Source organism: Callorhinchus milii, unplaced genomic scaffold, assembly GCF_018977255.1.
Source record: "Callorhinchus milii isolate IMCB2004 unplaced genomic scaffold, IMCB_Cmil_1.0 Scaffold2, whole genome shotgun sequence".
Lineage (NCBI taxonomy): Eukaryota > Metazoa > Chordata > Chondrichthyes > Chimaeriformes > Callorhinchidae > Callorhinchus > Callorhinchus milii.
This window is the reverse complement of record NW_024704743.1, coordinates 84,850,636-84,872,244: the sequence shown is the minus strand read 5'-3', so window position 1 is coordinate 84,872,244 and position 21,609 is coordinate 84,850,636. Positions and strand designations below refer to the sequence as shown.

Here is a 21,609-nt window from a genome sequence, read left to right as displayed (position 1 = left end):
TAAAGAAAGAATAAGGAGTGTTATATTGCATTACCAATAAAAAGAACAGATACAAGTAATACAATTCAAATCTTCTTCCCAAGAATATCAGATTCAACATTACAAGTCCTGCCTCTTTGGCTGCACTTCTGGATCTTTCCTCTCCCGTCCCTCTCAGCTCCCATGCCCAGCTTGTGAGCCAAGCCAGTGTTGTTAAGCAAGTTGGGATATCCTCCTGACATGAAAGGTGCTATATAAATGTAAATGTGTATTGTATTGTACTCCCCCAGTCTTTGGGAACCACTTTTGCTTGAAAATCATTTCACCTTGTGACCTACAGGATTCATATCTCGCAAGTAACCTGCATATTATGAAGAATTTATATTGTTACTTTAAATGATGTGAATCAGATACATTTACCAATGGAAACAATAAGGATTCAAAAATAATTAATAACTCTGTGGCAGCTGTTGACTGTTGATCTTTAAGTGCTTTGAATATTTTGTGCCCTAGATCAGATCATTACCTAACTTGTAAGCAGAAAGTGACCAGTAACTATGAAATCAATAGAAAACCTAGTCAAATTAAGAGCAGGTTAGATGTTTTATGAAAAGAAACATTTTACTCATGTTGTGAAAACATTTGATGTCTATTTTTTACATTATTAAATCTGAAGAACAAAACTGAAGATAACGTCACAAATTAAAAACAGGAAGTGACCTTGTACAAAATGGTCACAAACACTTCACACAAATACATTATAACCTTCTAAATATACACTGAGTTGCTCGGAGACACACCCACCAGATAAGTCGCAATATGCGAGCACCACTAAAAATCTTAAGAGGATATACACGAGTCACTATGAAAATGTAAATTCAATTTATTTTGCACTGAAGGAGCTCCATCCAGCTCAATTCAACAATACAGCAAAATCTGAATACAGTGGCCACCTTGATGATTAAACTCAACTGGTTCTTTATGTCCGTTGCCTCAGATGCTAAACACCAAAATGCTATAACCTAACCACAACCAGCGTGTTGTTCTTTTAAGTTATATTGGCTGTGTTTGAGGGGGATGTTTAATTCCTGCTGTGAGCTTACCTGTATTGCTAACATACTATTTTCACCAATAACTGTGATTTTGGTAATGGGATGGTTACTTGGAATTCAGGTGTAAACTGCAGATTGAGCTCAATTCAATTAGAAACCTCTCATTTGTGATTTCATTGGACCTTCAGTTTGATTACCACTACTCCAGTTGTGGTGCAGATCAGCAATCCGAATCCTATGTCAGGTATCCATCATTTGAAGTTTACAATTTACAAAAATGGTTTATAAATTCTTTTCAATAACTGAACAATGTCCACATCAAGTACAGTCATGGGAAGGTATTTCTGAATAGACACATTTTACCATAATTGTGTAAAAGCAGAGCTCAAATGATTTAATAAAATTAACATTTGGCAGGAACATTGCAACTTATCAATCCCTTTTCAGCATATTATTGGCTAAATACATTGATAATTCAGAATACCAGATAAACACAAAAATGATTGTATTGAAGATTATGAATACAAAAATGTATTTCTACAGATCAGAATACCACCATATAAACCATGTATTCTTTTCTAAATTACATTATGTATTTTGATTCATTGATTTATTGAAGAGAATTTCAGTTGACTACAATGATATAAAACCAGTGCAGTAAACAGGAAATCAATATTGGCACATGTTGCAGATCACCTCTGTAAAAATACCACATCTTCTGCTGTACTCCATTCTAGTTTTGAAACAAATTAACTGAAAAGCACAAATGCTTCTGAAAGAATGTTCGTTCTAGTGGTGATTTTGATTCAAATTCAGTGTTACGTGCCTTGGGGGAGGGAGGGAGTGGTTGGGTCAGGAGGTAGGAAAATTTAGATTCTTGAATTCTCCTGTTCTGGAATACTCAACCAAAAGTGTCAGGAGTGGATGACGAAAGATAATGCCATGTCATCAAAAACATAATTGTAAATAAAATAAGTTAAGGATTCCTGGTATTAAATAAATGTCTCACATAAAGTTCAAGTTGTAAGAATACATTCAGCAAATCTACAAAAAATAACCTTAAAAGAAATGAGAATAGAAAGAGAAATTTGACACAAAAATATTGCACAAGATTAGTGGCCAATGTGTATATCTCTGTTAGATCTTACAGTGAAGGTTTCACAACAGAGTTGCAGTTTAGAAACAGAGGACCACAGCTAGGTTAGTAGCAAATTATTAAATAGGCAGTATTTTAGCTCAAACATCAATATATAGTGCCAAGTTGCTCCTTTATGCATAATGACATCAATGAGTGAGCTTTCACATGACAGTGAATAAAATATTGAGCTGACTCGTGTTTTAAGAATAATTATGCAATGAGTGCCAGAGTTAACATTATTAACAAGTACTCAAATAAGTTTTTAAACAATGAAAACATTTGAGGTTTTACATAAATTAACAAAAGGGGAAAGTATAAAAGAGAATATGCAAAGATTAATTAATTCTATTTTCTCCCCGACTCCATCAGTATTGTGAAGCGAAACATTTGAAGGCATTCCTTCATACCAGCAGTGCTTTGCAGTACCTGCTAATCAGAAGTGCTATCATTTTCTTTCAATGCTACGCACTCCAGTGTGCACCATTTCATTGCTTTTATTTTGCCCCTTCAGCCAACAGACCATTGTCCCAGATTTCAACTCTGTGAAGCTGACAATGTTTCTAGGGATCACTAGTCTTCCTTCCACAGAAGTGGTAAAAGTGTCACATATTGAATTAAACAACCACACTACGAGGTAAGTTTAGAATAACTGGGTGGAGAGAATTTGCGCTTCAAGTACTTGAGAATATAAAGAGGAAGACAACTGACGAGGGTTATCGCTGACACTTTCCACAGGAAGGTCACAGTGATGATAAAGGTGACATCTATGAAACAAGCAATCGTATAACATTAAGTGAAATATTTGCATGCCTATCAGCTGATCACTTTAATAAAGTACAGTAAATCCAATGACAAAAAGGAAGCAGACATCAACTTTTCTCAACTCAATAAATGTGAACTGCTAAACACAAAAAAGTGATTAAATTATAATCTTATAATAATTCTTGCATTTTGATATAGCGGCTTATCACGTCTTTGAGATGTCTCAAAACGCTTCACAGAATATACTGTAAAGTGAATTGACAGTATATTTTGTGGGTAAAACTCGGCAGCCAATTGTACATGGCAATGCCCCACAAACAGTCGTGGATTGAAGTGACCAAATTATTATTATTTTTCAAGGGATTATTTCCCCCGGAAAAGCGATCCGCCAATCAACTAACTGCTAAGTAAAAAGAAATGTGTGGAGTAAGGAAACTTGCCTAACTTTTCGCCCTGCCCTGGATCGACCCAGGTCCTCTCGCTTGCGAGGCAAGTGTTCTAACAAATACGTTACAGGACTCCAATTATGAGAAGTTGGGCAAATTTTGATTTTATTCCCTCAGCTAACAGGGTTCACTGGTTAGCTGATAGAAATGTTTAAATGCTAAAAGGATTTCAAAATGTAGATGAAGGGAAACTGGTTCCTTTGGTAGGCAAATCCAGAACAAGAGGTTTTACAGCACATACTGTGATGTGCTTTCAGATAGCACAACACGTGATAAAGCGCTATATCAAATGCAAGGATTATTAGAATAATCTTAAAATTACACCAATTAAGAGTGATATCAGAGACCATTTTTCACGCATAAGGTGACCTTATCACTCCCACTCTCGCCCAGCTCCACTGGCTCTCCATCCCGCAGCAGATAAATTCTAAATCTTTGTCCTCACCTTCAAGGCCCTCCACGACCTTGCTCGTTCCTACCTCTGGCACGATTTAAATATAAATTATTGTATTATTATTAATTTTCTGCAGACTTGTACTGAAATATTAAACATCAACATTAGCATTTAAGCAGCGTTCTTGGTCCTTCACTTCTGAACGTTTGTAAAATAAACTCAATTTAGCATATAGTTCCTATTTTATGCTGATAAAAACATTTTTACTGCAGCATCCCCTGATTTTACCTGAATTAAGTAAGATTTATTTGTCATATATATAAAACAGAGATCTCAGACCTAACAATGTTCTAGTAATTTTTGAAGCGACTTACCAAAGTACTCATTGAGAAAAGCAAGGGAGGCCACATAGCAGCCAAGGCTGAGGAATTCTGCCACAACCATAAGCCAGTGCCAGGTTCGGACAGTAAGTGCAACCATCAGCAGTTCAGTAAAGATCAGGGCAGTGAAGGAAATAGCAACAACATGTACAAACTCGGATTCAAAGAGCAATAATCCTCCGTACATTAAAATACCACCTAAAACAAATCAAACACAGGAGTTACACTTCAACACTTTCAAGGGCTGACAAATGAATTGAGGAGTGTAAACTGGAAGGGAAAGCTAGATAGCAAATTAACTGACAAAGAGTGGGAACTAGTCAAAGAAGAAATGGAGGCATTACAAAAGAAGTACATACCAATGAAAGGCAGAAGTGGTGGTGTGGGATAATACAGCCATGGTTTACAAATATGGTGAAAGCTAGTATTAAGCAAAAAGAAAATGAGTACAGAAGGGCAAGAGAAAGTGGCAAGACAATAAATAGACTGGGAGAATTATAGGAAACAGCAAAATGGTTGAAAGAAAATGAGCAAAGAGGGATTATGAAAACAACATTGCACATCATATCAAGGGCAACAATAAAGTATTTTATAAATATATTAAGAATAAGAGTGGTCAAGGCAGAGGTTGGTCCACTAGAAACCGATCTGGGCAAAATTGGAGTGGAGCAAAGGGAAATAGCGGATCAACTAAATAATAATCCTTGCATTTGATATAGCGCTTTTCACATCTTCTCGACGTCTCAAAGCGCTTCACAGAATAGACTGTGAAGTGAATTTGTGGGTGAAACGCGGCAGCCAATTGCGCACAGCAATGTCCAACAAACAGTCGTGGATTGAAAATGACCAATTTATTATTGTTTTTTTTGGAGGGATTATTATTAGGCGTGTGGAGTAAGGAAACTTGCCCAAGGTTTCGCCTGCCTGGAATTGAACCCAGGTGAATACTTCGAGTCTGCCTTCACAGTGGAGAATGATGGTGTGAAACCAGCAAAGGTACATCACAATAAAAATGAACGAGAGAAACTCAATGGGATTAAAATAAAATGAAAAACCACTGGCACTCAAGGAAGATAAATCTGCAGAAGAGTGACGAAGTTGCAGATGGTCATAATACCTTTTCAAAGTTCTCTGAATTTAGGAATTACGTATGCCTGTGCATTCAAAGAAACTTGATGAGAGAAAAGGTTAGTGGAGTCTGGGAGAGGGGATTGGGAGGGGTGGAGACTCATTTGGAGTATAAACATTAATATTGACAAGTTGGGCTGGCGGGCTTCCTCAGGTATCAATGTTAGATCCACAGATATTAACAATATATACAAATGACCTGGATTAACGAATAGAGGGCTGTATATCCAAGTTCATTGGTGACACTATGCTGAGGCAAAAGTTAATAATGAAGGAAGCAAAAAAAATTGCAACAGGATATACAGATTATGTAAGTGGGTTGAGCTATGGCAAATCAAGTTTAATGTGACAAAATATGAAGTAGTGTTTTAACAATGAAAAATACTTTCTGAATGGGTAGCATGAGGTGGGATGGATAAGGCAAGAGGATCTCAGTGTTCAAGGAACCAAAACTAGTCAAAATTACCATAAGAGAGTTGAAATATAAAACAAGGGGGCATAAAATGAGGGAGTAATGTTACAGTTGTAGCTCCAACTTTTAGAGTTGTAACATTACTAGTTCTACCTTGTTTGGAGTATTATGTGCAGTTTGGGGTACCTTATGATGCAGCATAGATTTACCAGAATGCTATTTGGATTGAAGAGGCCATTATGAGGAAGAATGGACAAACTAGGGCTGGACTGCATTGAGCAGAGGAAGTTGAAGGGGTGACGTGTTAAGATGGTAAAGGGGATGACAGAATGGACTCTGGTGTATGGTTGTAGAATCCAGATCAGGATGGCATATTCTAAAAGTTAGAGCTAGATCTATAACTAGTGAAAATCAGAAGGCATCTCTTTACTCAGCGATTTCCCTTCCTCAAAGGACTGTTAATGCTGCTATTCAATGAAAATGTTTAAGAGAGAAGTAGTTAACTATTTGGCTAGTGAAAGTATTGGAATGCAGAATATTAGGAATAATATTTGCTTTCCAAGTATTGAGAAAATGGTAGAGCAGTCTTGTCAGGCTGAATGGTTTACTCCCATTTCTATGTATCTTTCAGACCAAGCCAGTATGGACAATATCAAAGACAATAATCTGAACGCCAAGATGTAAAAAAATCTCAAACTAACTGCACAAAAATACATACTATATAAGATTTAATGCATTAATATACATTCTGAATCAAGATAATTTTAGGTTTAGGATTCATAATCTGAAAACTAACTACTCACTGACTGTGTGCTATTTAGAGTGTTGGTTTACTGATGCTCCACACTGGTAAAAGGTGAGTTTATGAATAGGTTTCCTCCATCTTCTACCACTGTTTGGTGGTTCTGCGATACCGTAAGGTTGTGAGAGAAACAGCCCAGATACATCACATTAGGGTAAGAATATGAATACCCCACACATAGACGGTCAGAATACGAATACCCCACACATAGACCTCCTGCTTGGAAGAGTTGGTAGAGGTAGTATAGCTGAAGTGGGGCAAGGTCCAGTTGTATGCTACAATTGCGCTAAATTTACACCGAAATGGTTATCAAAATGGTATGAAATAAACGGGCAATTACAGAACAACATCATCAAAATTTTCTAGTCATGTCTAGTCATTCCCTTAAGATCTCTGCAGAACGGTGGAGAGATCTTAAGGGAATGAGAAACTAAAAATAGGCAGCAAAAAAATAGATCTTTATGAATTAATCGGTTTTAATTGTGGATGAATGGTTTCCCGCTCTAACAGAGAACACTTTTTTTTCCATTTGGTGATTCTGGGTCAATTGTACAAGATCATTTCTATGATGTGCTTATGTTGACTGGGCTCATTTTGAGTCAAAGAAAAGTAATTAAATAAGTTTCTTCCAAAATGAGCCGAGGAGACAAAAAAAGGGAAGACAAGTGAAAGATAGAGAAGCTAGAAAAAGGTAGAACATTTAGAAAAAAATTTTACAATAAGGAGAAATTAGGTTGAATGGGTGGCAAATAGGTACAATGAAAAGTTAATAGAAAAAGAGAACGCTAAATAAAGATGAGAACATAAAATGGATAATAGTTGCATACTGATCAAGATTTAAAAATTATTCATACTTTCCAATGTCTTAAATTTATATTATGATTTTTTATCACTAACTAAGCAGTTCCCATTGTTTAAGTAGCTTCAATACTGAAATGTTAAGATTTTATTGAGATGATTTGTTGTTACTGAATTAGAATCATCCAGCCTGATGATGTTTAAATAGGAGCATTTAGAATCATCAATTTCTAAGTGATAAATTATATAGAGGGTTACATTTTATATTCTTTGTTCCACTTCAGCATGTGCAGCAGTAGGTTTTATTTTTTCCTGAGTTTTCTCGTGTGAAATCCATTAAATGCCAGACAGGGCTCCTAATTCCTTGATTCCAAGGCAATTCCAAAGCACCTTGATCCAACGCAGCTACATGAGCAACATATTTAACATGAATTGTTTATAGTAGATGAATATTACCACAGAATCACAGATGTTTAGATTTTGTCTTGTAGAAGGCCATTCAGCCCATTATGTCTATGCCAGCTCTTTTAAAGAGTAATCCATTCAGTCCCATTTGACCTGCCTTTTCCCATAACCCTACAGATTATTCCTCTGTAGATATCTATTTAGTTCCTTCTTGAAAGCTCATATGGATCCCACCTTCACCACTGTTCATACATTCTAACATGTAAAATAAATTCTCCTAATCTCCCTCTTTGCTCCCTTGCAAATCATTCTTGAATTTATGTCTTCTGGTCACCAACTCACCAAACAGTGAAATAATTTCACCCCATCAGAATCTCTCAATGTTAAAGAATTCTATCAGGTCTCTAACTTTCTTGGTCCTGATGAAAATAGTCCCAGTTCCTCTCTTCTCTGGTTACAGGTCAATCCACTCACTCCTAATATCAAAATAAATCTCCTCTGTACCGTCTCTATTTCTTTGACTTTCTTCCTAAAGTGTGGGGGACCAAAACTGGACAATAGACCAACTGCAGTCTTATTCCGCTTCTCATTCAATTTCCACTATTGTAATAATAATAATCTGTGCATTTGATATAGCGTCTTCGTACGTCTTTGAGACATCTCAAAGTGCTCCATGCGCTTAAAGCGCTATTGAAAATGCTTTGTTGAGCCTGAATATAAAATCTAGATTATAATTATTTGAAATACAAATTCTCAATTTTCATTGCCACTGTTGTTTTGACTGGCATATTTTGGTACTACTAATGGGGATATTTTCTGAAAATTCATAGAATTTTTCTATATGATAAACATCTTTTTAAAAAATTTATGAAGGGCAACATTTGTTTTGTTAATGTTAGAATGCAAAGATGCTTTGGGATGAACAACATTTGGTGATATTCAGGAAGGACTCACTCTAATTATAAGCCAATTAAAATTTTATTTGGTTCAAATTTGGAAAACTGTAAATAGAACCAAACTACTGTGTATAAATTAATTCAGATTTCAATTTCATTTGTTCAACTGAGAAACATAATACTGTGAAATTCTTAACAGGAAGCAAAATTCTTGTCGTACCTTGATATACACTTATTAGAACCCAAATAAGAAATGTCTTGAAGGATAATGAACGCCCCTGAAAAAAAAGAAAATCCCAAATTAACTATTTTGTCTTTATAACAGCGGTATATTATTTAATCTCTACGTTGCTTATTTTTGTATAAATCGCTCCTTAATTCAGTGGTGAAATAGAAAAGAAATCCTCATTCAAGATTTTCTTGTGCTCTTTTTTGCATCATAAAGTGTGTTCCTGCATAGAGATTGGGAAGACAAATAGAGAGGGTGCAAGGAATACTGGTTAAGGGAGGGTGTCCCAGAGGATAGCTCAGAAGTGAACAGTGCTCAATATCAAACTTGTATTAAGAGGTGGGTTGGTAATGAACAGATGTACTGCTAAAATGGACCATCACAACCGTTTTAACTGGAGGAAATGAGAATTCATATTAGTAGGCTTTCAAAATAATCTCATCCAATATGTACAAACTGACTTTTTGTAAATTTAAATACGAAACATTCAGTAAAATTACCAAAACATTCAGCGCCACAACATTTATTGATAAAATAATTTTACATTTTGCTATTTAAGAGCATCCTTTAGTATCCATGGAATTAACATCACAGGATACAAATATCTGGCAAAGATTACGCTTATAGAATGACGAAATGGTCTGGCCACAAATTACAATTCTTGAGTTACAAAATAACAATTTCAGAATAAACACTCTTCCCTCAGAGGGACACACCCCACGTAACTAATTCCAGAGAGCATTGGGTGCAGGTTGGCAGGAGCCAAGGCTTGGGGAATCCTGGAGTGTATGTTTGGGGTATGCTTCTGGCAAGCTTTCCCACTGTTTGTCTGCCTAGAACCACCTGACCCATTAGGGCTTTGGCTTGCGGGGTTAATAATAATAATCTTTGCATTTGATATAGCGCTTTTCACGTCGGGAGGACGTCCCAAAGCGCTTCACAGAACACACTGTAAAGTGAATTGACTGAATATTTGTGGCGAACGCGGCAGCCAATTGCGCACAGCAATGTCCCACAAACAATCGTAGATTGAAAATGACCAATTTATTATTGGTTTTGGTTTTGGTTTTATTATTAGGCGTGTGGAGTAAGGAAACTTGCCCAAGGTTTCGCCCTGCCTGGAATTGAACTCAGGTCTCTCACTTGCAAAGCGAGTGCTCTAACCACTGAGCTACAGGACTCAGCTTAATGGGAGCTGAGTGGGGAGAAACCCTGCTCGTAGTTATTTTTCTGCCCCTCCAAATCCAAAAATCAGAGCAAGTCTTTTGCAAGTTTGAAACTCTTACAGCACTTAACCTTTAAAGATTGACAATGTGCAGCACATGATTGTACGCTATTGTGTGAAGCTGCCAGTATGTAACTCACCTTTGTGAGGTCTTTGTAAAGCTCTGGATATAATATTGCTGTTTCTGGCTTTACATCTTGGTCTAATACCAGAGAAAAAACAGGAAACATAGTGTAGATGGTAGCATACCTAGTGGAAAAAGAAAGGAAGAAGTCATCAACTTCTTAATGGAACTCTATTTTTATAGTGCCCAAGATGAAAATTAAACTTTATATGTTGGCATGACTAGCCAAACAAATTTTGCAAATGCACTTAAGTGTTTTATAATCTCACTTACCCTACCATGAGGAAACCCTGATACAATGGAACAGATGCAAAGTAGAACACGGATGAAAATACAGCCTGAGGAAAAAAAGCAAAGGAAAAATACCATTAAATGATTAAGTGAACACCCCACAATCCCACTGAATCTGGACTGCTCTCACTAACTCTGACATCCTTCTTGCAATGGGGTGCCTTAAACTAAAAGCCTAACTGACATCCTAGATACAGTAATTGCAACACGGCTTTCCTATTTTTATATTCATTGCCCGATTCATAAATTCGCAGGCCCTCATTTGACTTCATGAAAGCTTTTTGTGACCATCTCACATGCATTTGTGCTCCCACATCCCTCTGATTCTTCACTCTACCGAGTTTTCTATAATCCTCATATTTGATAATACAGTACCTTGTCACACTGTCGAAATGCCTCATTGCACTTCCAGTATTTTACTGTGAATGTAGTAACTGCATTTATAGGTGAATGCAGCAGTCAATTTATGGACTGTAAAGTCCCACAAACAGTTATGAAGTGAATGACCAATTTTATTTGGAGGATTGTGGGCCAGGACACTTCTCTTTTTGAATAGTTCCAAGGAATTTTTAATCTCCACCCGGACAGGCAGATAGGATTTCTGCTTAATGTGTCTTCCAAAGAACAGCATCTCTGACAATCCAGCACTTTCTCACCAGTGTCAACCAGGATTATGAGCTCAAAGTCCTAGTACAATACAAAATTACACTTGTATAGCACCTTTCATGCCTGGAGGACATCCCAACGTGCTGGACAGTCGGGACCTGAGCTGTGGGGTGTTGGGTGTGGGGGTAAGGGAGGGTGGAGAGCAGGGAGGGTATGGAGTTCCAAAGGGTGGTGGGGAGAGGCTGAAGGTCCAACCCGCCGATGGTTGGGTGGGCTGGGCAGGGGACGTGTAGCAGGCTGGAGCCTGCTGATGGAGAGGTTGATAAAGGGTTAGCAGGTCACAGGGGTAGGATGATGATTTTGATTATGATGGTAATTATTTGTGAAGCACTTAGAAGTTTCATCATAAGACTATAAAAAAAATTTAAAAAAAACTTTTTTTAACCTGGAAAACCTGAAATTTTTGGCAACAAACAAAACGCTTCTTGCAGTTTTTGGTAATCAAATAAAACATTTATTAGCAATTTTACACTCTTCTTCCTCGTCCGCCCTGCCTCTCGCTCCCCCACCCACCCCCACAGCAGCAATAATAATAATCCTTCAATTTGACATAGCGCTTTTCACATCTTCTAGACGTCTCAAAGCACTTCACAGAATATGCTGCAAAGTGAATTGACCGTATATTTGTGGGCAAAACGTGGCAGCCAATTGCGCACAGCAGTGTCCCACAAAAGTCGTGGATTGAAAATGACCAATTTATTATTGTTTTGTTTTGGAGGGATTATTATTAGGTGTGTGGAGTAAGGAAACTTGCCCAAAGTTTCATCCTGCTGGAAGCTATGGTGGGTGTTTTGAAGAAACCAGACATCACGTTACCTGCATAGTGGAGATGATAAGGCCTCTGTGGATGACAAACTGGCCGAGTGCCGCTGATCGCTTATAACTGTTTCGACCGTGCACCATCAGTAGCCTGCCGATGTGCTTAAACTGGGTAATGGAGAAATCTGCTGCCAAGGAGGCCTGCTTACCTTCCTAAAGGTTAAAAAAAATACAATTCTTAACTAAAGAAAAACTAGAGTGGAACACAGTGGCTAGGCTCCATACATTCCCCATGCTGTAACGTGGTGCAATCGCTGTTAAGTGTTTCAGCATTCACTGCGCAGGGGTGCAGTAAGACAGGGCTACATTGGAAGCATCAAAAAGCCAGCAGTGGCAGGAAGTCAAAAGGGCTGACGTCTCATTCATTCACATGAATTTTGGATTTTCAGAGGATGAATGTCAGGGTCCACACCCCTACTGATAACAAACCCACGTTATAATGGGGTTTTAGTGTATCACTTAGCAAGGAGAAAAAACAGCTTCAAGCAATAAAAACATCAAAAATCTTGTGTAATATATAAAAACATTTTACTGTGAATTTATCTTAGGTTATCCTCTATAAATATCCAATGCCTTCTTTGAGTTTCTCACAGTCCTACTTTTAAATAATGAGCACTTTTCATTTTTTTGTCTGGGTTCTACTTTCTTGTTTTCACTGTGTTTAATAACATTTCAATGATGCAGGAATATTAGATTCCTTAAGGACCTGTTATGCATTTGATAATATAGCAAGATTACTGTTTGTTACCTTTCCTACAATTCCAATTCCACAGTCTGCTGCTTGGATCATGCTGACATCATTACCTCCATCACCTGCAAAGAAATACAAAATGGTAAAAGGAAAACAAATCTTGCATCAAACTGTTGTGCAAACATCAAAATTATCTAGAGCAAAAGAACACAACTGTTTCAAAGTGAAACAAATCTAGTACTACATTATTTAGCTTCAGCTTTGATTTTAACCACTGAAGGCTTACTACATAATTATAATATATACAGCGCCCAAAAAAATCAACAGGAATAGACACATTGCTGACCAACATGTTAAAGGAACTGTGAGCTGAATTTTCAACTAGAGATCATTATATTTTGCATAACACAGATGACAATTTTTATTTCAAAATCCTTCAGACCTTACTACCAGTTCTGTAAAAATCATACACACTTATGATAAAGAACAACAGCTGTTCCTTTGCTAAGGAAAAGCATAAAATATCATTTATTACTACCTAATCTCTTTTAAAAGGCAAAAAGAAACAATCCTTAGCAGGCCTGCCATTTTATACAACTGTTGGGATATGGAACTCTTCCAATGAACCTGCTCCAATTTCTCAAAAAAAGGTAAGGATGAGTGAAACACAATGAACTACTATTGCATTAGATACTGTACCCATTGTGCTCAATGCAAGATTGATAGACTTCCATGAATGCTGCACTAACAAAGAAATCATTGCAGTAAGTTCAGGTAAATTGATCTCTTGAAGACTCTCGTTTTCGGGACCAAATACTGCCATCAAACAGAGGACAGATTTCCCAGTTCACTGAAATCTGGGAACTTCTCAGAAGCAAGCACACTAATCTCAGAAGTACATGTTGTGGCAAGACCTCTTTGTTTGGGTCCAAATGTAAGAGTCTACATGCATCATGTCCTACCTTAGCTCAAGTAAAGTCTTCTATTATTGATGAGAAAGCTGGAGTGTGCTGAGGATCTATTGCATAGCTGTGTGAGTGGCCCATCAAGAACAAGACCAGTCATTAAACATACAGTCTTGAGCTGAGCTGTATAGGACATTTTGCAATTATCCTGGATACAAAACAAAGTACTGAAATATGTACCTGAGATATGACTGAAAGAGGTTAATTGTGGCCAGCCATCTCTGACTGTATTTGGTGGATCGCCTGAAGTAGAGTTACCATATTCTCTAGAATATAGAAGAATTAGAGGGGATCTTATAGAAACCTATAAGATCATCAACGGGCATGACAGAATAGATAGTGGGAGATTGTTTCCCCTGGTTGGAGAAACTAAAACCAGGGGTCACAACCTTAAAATCAGAGGCCAGCCCTTTTGCACTGAGTTGAGGAAGAATTTCTTCACTCAAAGGGTGGTGAATGTATGGAACTCACTACCCCAAAGGGCTGTTGACACTCAGTCCTTGAACATATTCAAGACTGAGATAGATATATTTCTTATTGCAAAAGGGATTAAGGGATATGGGGATAAGGTAGCGTCAGGTTATTAGCTGGAGTTAGATTAGAAGATCAGCCATGATTGAATGGCGGGACAGGCTCGAAGGGCTGAATGGCCTACTCCTGCTCCTACATGTTATGTTACTCTACTACATTGAACTTTCATTCTTCAGAACTTGTTCAGATGTCTTAAATCAAGTTTAGTATCATAAATCCTTGACATCTGTGGTTTAATGAAATACCGTGAACAAAGTTAGGCCCTTATTTTTTAGCTGGATCTTCCTCCTGCTGCTCAATTAGATTCAATAATCAGTCTCAAATATGAAACTGTATTGAGCACAACCTTAAGTGTTGAGCTTCTAAATTCCACAAAACATTATAACCTATTCTTGGAAATACCAAAGACATGCTTGGCATGATAAGAAGAGAGTAATCTACAATAGATGGTGGCTGACATGTGGGGCATTCCTAAAACAGCCTCAGAAAAGGAAAACTTGTAAAAGGGCCAATCTCCAAAGTACAGTAGTGCCACAGACTGTAGTAGGCAAAAGGATCTTTTTTCATTAGCTGATGGAGTGTGAGGAGAAAAGTTGACCTTCCAAGCGTGAGTCATTTGGTGAATCACATATTGAAGCCAGAACAACTACTGCCAGAAGTGGAATCTGGGTTTACAGGAGAAATGTATACCATGCCTCCTGTCAATGCACATCTAGGAGCAGAGGGTGAGTCAGCAAAAGATCACAGTTAACTCATGTCTGTGCACTTTCTATTGTTCAAACAGTTAATGCCGAATGGTGCCCACCTGAGGGAGACTGTCCAGTTAGTGCTGATGAGTTATTTGCTGACTGGCCTGATTTTTTTNCTGCATCTCCTGATACTGATTACCTTTCAGAATTATGAATGCGTGTCTAAACTACAGTATGTAGAATAGTTACCACTGGCACTGAAGGAGAGGCGGAGTCAGATGCAGCACTGCTCTCCAGCCCACTCCTGGACAGAATCAAAGAAAACAACAACAAAATTACATTTGAATAGCCCCTTTCAGGTCGGGAGGACATCCCAAGGTTCTGGATAGAATTTTGGACCTGAGCTGGGCGTTGGGATCAGGGAGGGTGGAGGGCAAGGGGGAAAGTAGGGTGAGCGAAAGCACTGTCAAAGAGGAGGGTCTTGATATGGGTCTTGAAGGAGGCAAGGGGCGAGGCGGAGGAACTGTGGAATGGAGTTCCAGAGGGTAGGGGCAGTGTGGCATAAGGCCCAGCCACCAATAGTGTGGCAAGTGAGGCAGGGGATGTGAAGTAGACCGGAGCCCACTGAGCGGAGGGAGCGGGCAGGATGGTAGGGATTTAGGAGTCGCAGAGGTAGGGGAAGCAAGACCATCAAGCGCTTTGAGGGTGAGGACCAGGATCTTGAACTGTATCCTCTGTGTGATGGGAAACCAGTGGAGTTGGGCGAGGATGGGGGTGATAGGGTCACGGAGCCTGGTACGAGAGAGGACAAGCAAGGAATTTGCATAGTCAAGCCTCGATGTAATGAAAGCATGCATGAGGGTTTCGGGGGCCTGCGGTTTGAGATGGTGGCAGAGCCGGGCGATATTTCGGAGGTGGGGGAAGGCAGAGTGTGTCATGGCGCAGATGTGGGGTAGAAAGGATAGTTGAAGGTTAAACAAGACCCCAAGGTTCCGGACTGGCTCAGTGAGATGGAGTGTGCAACCATGGAAGTTGATGCTGTCAGGGCCTGAGGTGAGAAGGTGCAGACGGGAGTCAATCAGGAGAGCCTCGGTCTTGTTGACGTGCAACTGAATAAAATCAGCTCTCATCCAGGGCTTAATGTCTGACAGACATTCTGTCAGGACAGCAGTGGGCCTGGAGTCAATGGTGATGGCAAAGAGGCACGGTAAACAAAAGGACTGATAAATCATCCGTCTTTTACCTCTATCCATTGCAATCTTTCCCAATTTTTATTTTGTCGATACTGTTCATGTTCAAAGTTACTTTACATTTCCTCTCAAGCTACAAGTGCAAGTACAAGATTTACACACTTCCTCTTGTGGCTCAGACAGAATGGGTTGAACGGTCTTTTCTGTGCTGGAAATTTCTCGGTTTCCTCTTTGCATCTTCATTATATTGTAATCAAATCTTTGCTCAGTCTCTGACTCTCAATCTTTTCCAGGATCTCAAGATTGTGAAAACCATTACCTCCTTCAGACTATTCGATTTTAACATCTATTTCCCATCAGCTTTCCTCACATTTTTCTGGTGTTCTGCACCTTAAACCTTTACCTAAGCTTTGAAACAAAATCCTACGGCCTTAGCTCTCGGTGGGAAAAACAAACACCAAACACAGTACATTTTTGATACACTGGTATCAACAAAAACCCCATAAAGCATTGTGTTGTTTCCTGAATTTGTTATGGAAATGTTCCTTACTCTAGTTGTGTGCAGGAGATGTTGAGCATAAAATATTAACTTTGTGTACACTCAATTCCTGGAAAGTCTCAACGTCATAACTTCTCTCATCTGTAAATTGAATCTTTAATTGAGAAAACAAATATCATTTGATAAGTCCCCTATGACCAAATGGCAGTTCATGATTAGCGCTTTGGAGAACCTCACAATTCTTAATAATGGATCAATCATCCAATTTATTCACTTTCACTTACTAACCAATTCCCTGTCTAGAGAGTCTTTGAATGCTATTTGAGTTTTATACAGAGTGTATTCTATTAATAGCTTATGAAGCTGTTACTGCACTTTTTCCTGTAAACAGAAACCTCAACATAATTGAAGCACTTGGCTGTTACCTCATGCTTTATTTAGCTCTTTGCCCGTTATTGCATTGTGTAACTTATTGCAAACGGTTACGAGGATGCAGGGGTAATATCACAAAAAAGGCAGCATTTTAAAAGAGAGTGAATATAGCACTTAGATTTAGCAAAACAAACAGAAAATGAAATGCGGTTTAGATTGGAATGTTGCATTTTTGGTTCACAATTTAAAGACATCAACTCCTGCTTACCTATTGCACATGTGCGCTTGCCTGTGTGCTGCTGCAACAACTTCACAATTTGTGCTTTTTGTGTGGGAGAACATCGACAGCAGACGACAGCTGGGCACTGGCATGCAAGTTCCACAAACTCATGCTCATAATATTTCAGGCAAACCTAAATGCACACATGAAAGCAGTCAAGAACAATGTCCACAACACCTTCCACGCAATGGTATGCCCTTCAGCAATTTTTCTGACCACTTTATGAGATATAGATGCTGTATGGGCAATGGTATATGGGAAGAGGGGGCATAGTCCTTGATTGGCTATGAAGAAGCAACCATATCATATTATTGAGCATATTTATGCACAAAGTATTTTTATACACAATTTATCAACTGCCGTTGGCTAGCAATTACATTTGAAAATGTTTAAGTTACAGACATGTAAAATCAATGACGATTCTTCTGTGCAGTGACAAAGTGCACAATGGTTCGAAGCAGGATTCACAATGAACTACTCCTAGACAGTAACGGGAAATCCTGCTGCTAATCAGTACATCACATCTGACATGTGGAATCCCTGCTCCCAACAACTGGAAGTAAATTGTGGGGTTCCTGCAAATCAGCTATAACTTGCTAATGGTGACTGAACAGAGTTTTGTACCGCTGCTTTTTTAACCCGAGTAAGTGGGTGCAGGTCAGCAACTATACTTTAATCTAAAAATAGGTTGTTATCTTTAGCGGGATGCACAAAAGGAAATTGCTTTGTAAGAACACCTGCACATAAGTAGTCTTAACTAGTTAGCGCCACTGAAAAATAATAATTTTTGTTAAGTGTCAATTTAACAAACACTAAATGTTGCATTTTATCTGTATATTCTAAAATTGGAAAGATGTGTATTCCAATGCAAGTCTACATCTTGGAAAGAGAAGGAAATATGACAAGAAAAGTCTGGTGCTCATATGGTAGATGCATGCCTCCTGGCGTAAAATCCACGATCCTAGAGATAAAAGTGTCAACATTTCATCCTATCAGTACAGTTGTGCCATTTTAATTATGTGTCTACATGTCACTGCTCTTCATTTCTATACTGATTTTACTCATCACCCCTGCAGGACTGAAAACAATCAATACAAACCAATAATCCTAAAATAATCAGAATTGTCCAATTAAAAACTGTCTTTAAGCATTTATTTATGTCCATTGGTGCTTACTTAACCTGAAGTGGCAAACATTTATCAGCAGTTTCGCCAACAGACAGAATTCCTCCTCATGCCTGGGAAGGTTATGGCTACAACTATAAATTCTGTAGGTTTAGTAGGCACCCCAATTTGGTAAATGCCTGGCACACTGCTTTAGGTATCAGCATCAGCATCCAAGGCTGCACTCTCCACCTCTCAAAGCCAGTCAGGAACCTCGGTGTTCTGTTCGATCCTGAGCTGTCGTTTCCTCATATCCGCGCCACAACTGGCACAGCCTTCCATCACCTCCGAAACATCGCCAGACTACGGCACTACCTCACCCCTCATGCTGCTGAAACCCTGGTCCACGCCTTTATCACCTTAAGGCTGGACTATTGGAACTCTCTCCTCACCGGCCTTCCCGGCACCTCCCTCCACAAGCTGCAGGTCATTCAGAACTCTGCAGCTCGTGTACTGTCCCGCACCAGGCTTCGGGACCACATCACTCCCACCCTCGCTCGCCTCCACTGGCTCCCCATCCCCCAGAGGATCGAATTCAAGATCCTCATCCTCACCTACAAGACCATTCACGGCCTCGCTCCCTCCTACCTCTCCGACCTACCATCCACTTACCTACCTGCCCGCACCCTCCGTTCCTCTGGCTCCGGTCTGCTCCACATCCCCCGCCCCAACCGCCCTACCATCGGTGGCCGGGCCTTCAGCCTCTCAGCTCTGGAACTCCATCCCCCAGTGCCTTCGCCGCCTCCTCCCTTTCCTCCTTCAGGGCCGGTCTCAAGACCTTTCTCTTTGACCGTGCCTTCAGCTCTCCTCTCGACTCTCTACCCCCTCCTCGCCCCCTCCCTTCCCTCCCCTCACCCTGACCATTTCCCCACTGCTCGGGTCCTGACCCAACTGTCCAGTGCCTTGGGACGTCCTCCCGACATGAAAGGCGCTCTATAAAAGAATGTTGTTGTTGTTGTAGGTAGTTACCAGCACTGTCAAATCTGGATCATAAATTTGTGGATTCAAGGCCTATGTTGGGATTTTTGAGCTCGTAGTCTAGTCTAACACTTCAGTTTCTAGGGTTAAATGCCATTGTTAAGAGATTAAACATTTCAGATGAAACATTAAACAGAGGCAGAACAGATGGATGTTAAAGACACTGATACTATTCTAGCCAACAATGCTTCAGATTAATTGTTCGTTCATTCACCTAATGGTTGTTTGTTGGATCTTGCTGGCGCAAATAGGCAAAATAGTCCCTGTACTTGACAAGCATTACCTGTGACGCACTTTTGAGAGATAATTTGACATAAAACCCTAGAAAAACTCAGGTTCACTAATTTAATATACATTGTTGAAATTCTTAGTACAGGAGCTACACCATAAGGTAGAAACATGCCGCTGCAGCATACACTGAGACACCCGGTGTAGACATCTTTGAGATCAATTTTTTGGAAACCAATCTCTCAGATGTACAGCCTGATTAAAATGGACAGTTTAATTATCTTCAACTTCTCTTTTATTAGATACTTGCTGATGTTTGAAGTCTAGGATGGGTAATCCTGTCTATTAGACACTATGTGCTGACAATATATGCTGATTGATCTGCTGTGCATTTACAGCATTCAGTTTTATTTCGGATTTTCAGCATCTGCAACTTTATTTGTATTTTTCATAGCAATTTCTCCGTGCCTGTAGCACCTCTTCATAAATAAGGTCCACTAAAAATCTCACCTCATTTGATGTCATCTGCGTATGCATGCATGTGTATGTGTGGGTGGAGACTTACAAGGGATATCAACAAGGTAATTAAGTGACAAATCATTTAACTTTGGGAAAGTCCTCTAGATTTTAGAACAAATCACTCTCATGGTCTCTTTTCCAAGATGTTAGTGAAGTTAGTTAGTTAGCCTCCTGGGTGTGGGGGGAATGCGTCAGAAACAGTGCTGGAACAAGGTGTAAATAATGGTGCAATACATTTTGCACATGGAAAAATGATCCATGCTCAACCTGCTTTTAGATCTGATAGAAAATCTCAGCTTCTGCAAAAAGTATTTGGCAAGATCATTCAAGACCATATATTTATTTTCTGTTCAAGCAGACATGACAAATTGCTAATGAAGTCTCAACATTGAGGGCACTATAAGGTAAACCCCACTTTAATGAATGAATGCAGTAGGCTTGTCATTGACTTTCCCTGGCCCAAGTTTGGGAGACTGAGTAAAGTTTGACATCAAAATAATAGCTCAGTCCTGTAGCTCAGTGGTTAGAGCACTCGTTTTGAAAGCGAGAGACCTGAGTTCAATTCCAGGCAGGTCAGGGCGAAACCTTGGGCAAGTTTCCTTACTCCACACGCCTAATAATAATCCCTCCAAAACCAAAAACAATAATAAATTGGTCATTTTCAATCTACGACTGTTTGTGGGACATTGCTGTGCGCAATTGGCTGCCCCGTTCGCCCACAAATATACAGTCAATTCACTTTACAGTGTGTTCTGTGAAGCGCTTTAGGACGTCCTCCTGACGTGAAAAGCGCTATATCAAATGCAATGATTATTATTATTATTATTAAAATGTAAAATTTCCATTTGTTATCACTATCACTGGGGATAAATATCACATTATCAAAAATTACAGTCAAGCAAGTTAAAAACTAAGGACTGTCCCCAGCTGTGCCCCCCCCACCCCATCCAATTTGACTGAATGGATGAGCCTAAAGCTGCCACCAATGGAGCTGCCACCCATGTGTGAATGCTACTTCAGGGGGTATCAGCTTTTTTGAGTTTCAGGTGAAAATTTATATATAAATTGTTCCACAACAATTTCAATGGTGATTACTAAAAACTACTGTATCAACCACAATGTTAAATTAGGCTTGAGGTCCTTCCCACAGCTAGTTTCCAGTTATTGACTGGCTCAACTGCAAGTTTCACTGAAGTGATATTTTAGAACCAGTGAAAATTATCACATCACGTTTGTCACCCCTAAATTTAAAAATTTAATGGCATTCTGCACTGGATTTCCTGTCATTCCTTGAATATATTTTCATACAACTTAACAGCTTGGTCTTCGCCTTTTTACTTCCCCTTAAAATGTTCTTAATGTCAAGCTCCTGGAAATGAGTCAATTACAGAATGTATCAGTGCATGAGAACTCAGTTGGTCCATTGCTTCTTAAATAATCCATACTGTCCTGTGAACTTTTGGGCTCCGATAAGTTTTTTCACTGAATTTTTAAAGACTGTGCTTACATTTTCAATGTTTTCCAGCTTTGCAAGCTAGAGACCTGAGTTCAATTCCAG

The 21,609-nt window shown here is 39.1% G+C and overlaps 1 protein-coding gene across 1 annotated transcript in view; it reads right to left on the bottom strand.

The window, feature by feature from the left end:
* Window positions 1–844: 844 nt before the first annotated feature.
* atp9b (ATPase phospholipid transporting 9B) overlaps window positions 845–21,609 on the bottom strand; it is a 148,938-nt gene continuing 128,173 nt past the window's right edge. The window contains exons 22-29 of the mRNA XM_007900576.2: window positions 17,152–17,296; window positions 12,695–12,759; window positions 11,944–12,099; window positions 10,444–10,508; window positions 10,187–10,295; window positions 8,813–8,870; window positions 4,146–4,349; window positions 845–2,933 (exon numbers count right to left, since the gene is read on the bottom strand). Coding sequence (XP_007898767.1) covers window positions 2,797–2,933; window positions 4,146–4,349; window positions 8,813–8,870; window positions 10,187–10,295; window positions 10,444–10,508; window positions 11,944–12,099; window positions 12,695–12,759; window positions 17,152–17,296 — 939 coding nt within the window. The 3' untranslated portion in view covers window positions 845–2,796. The remainder of the gene's footprint in view (window positions 2,934–4,145; window positions 4,350–8,812; window positions 8,871–10,186; window positions 10,296–10,443; window positions 10,509–11,943; window positions 12,100–12,694; window positions 12,760–17,151; window positions 17,297–21,609) is intronic.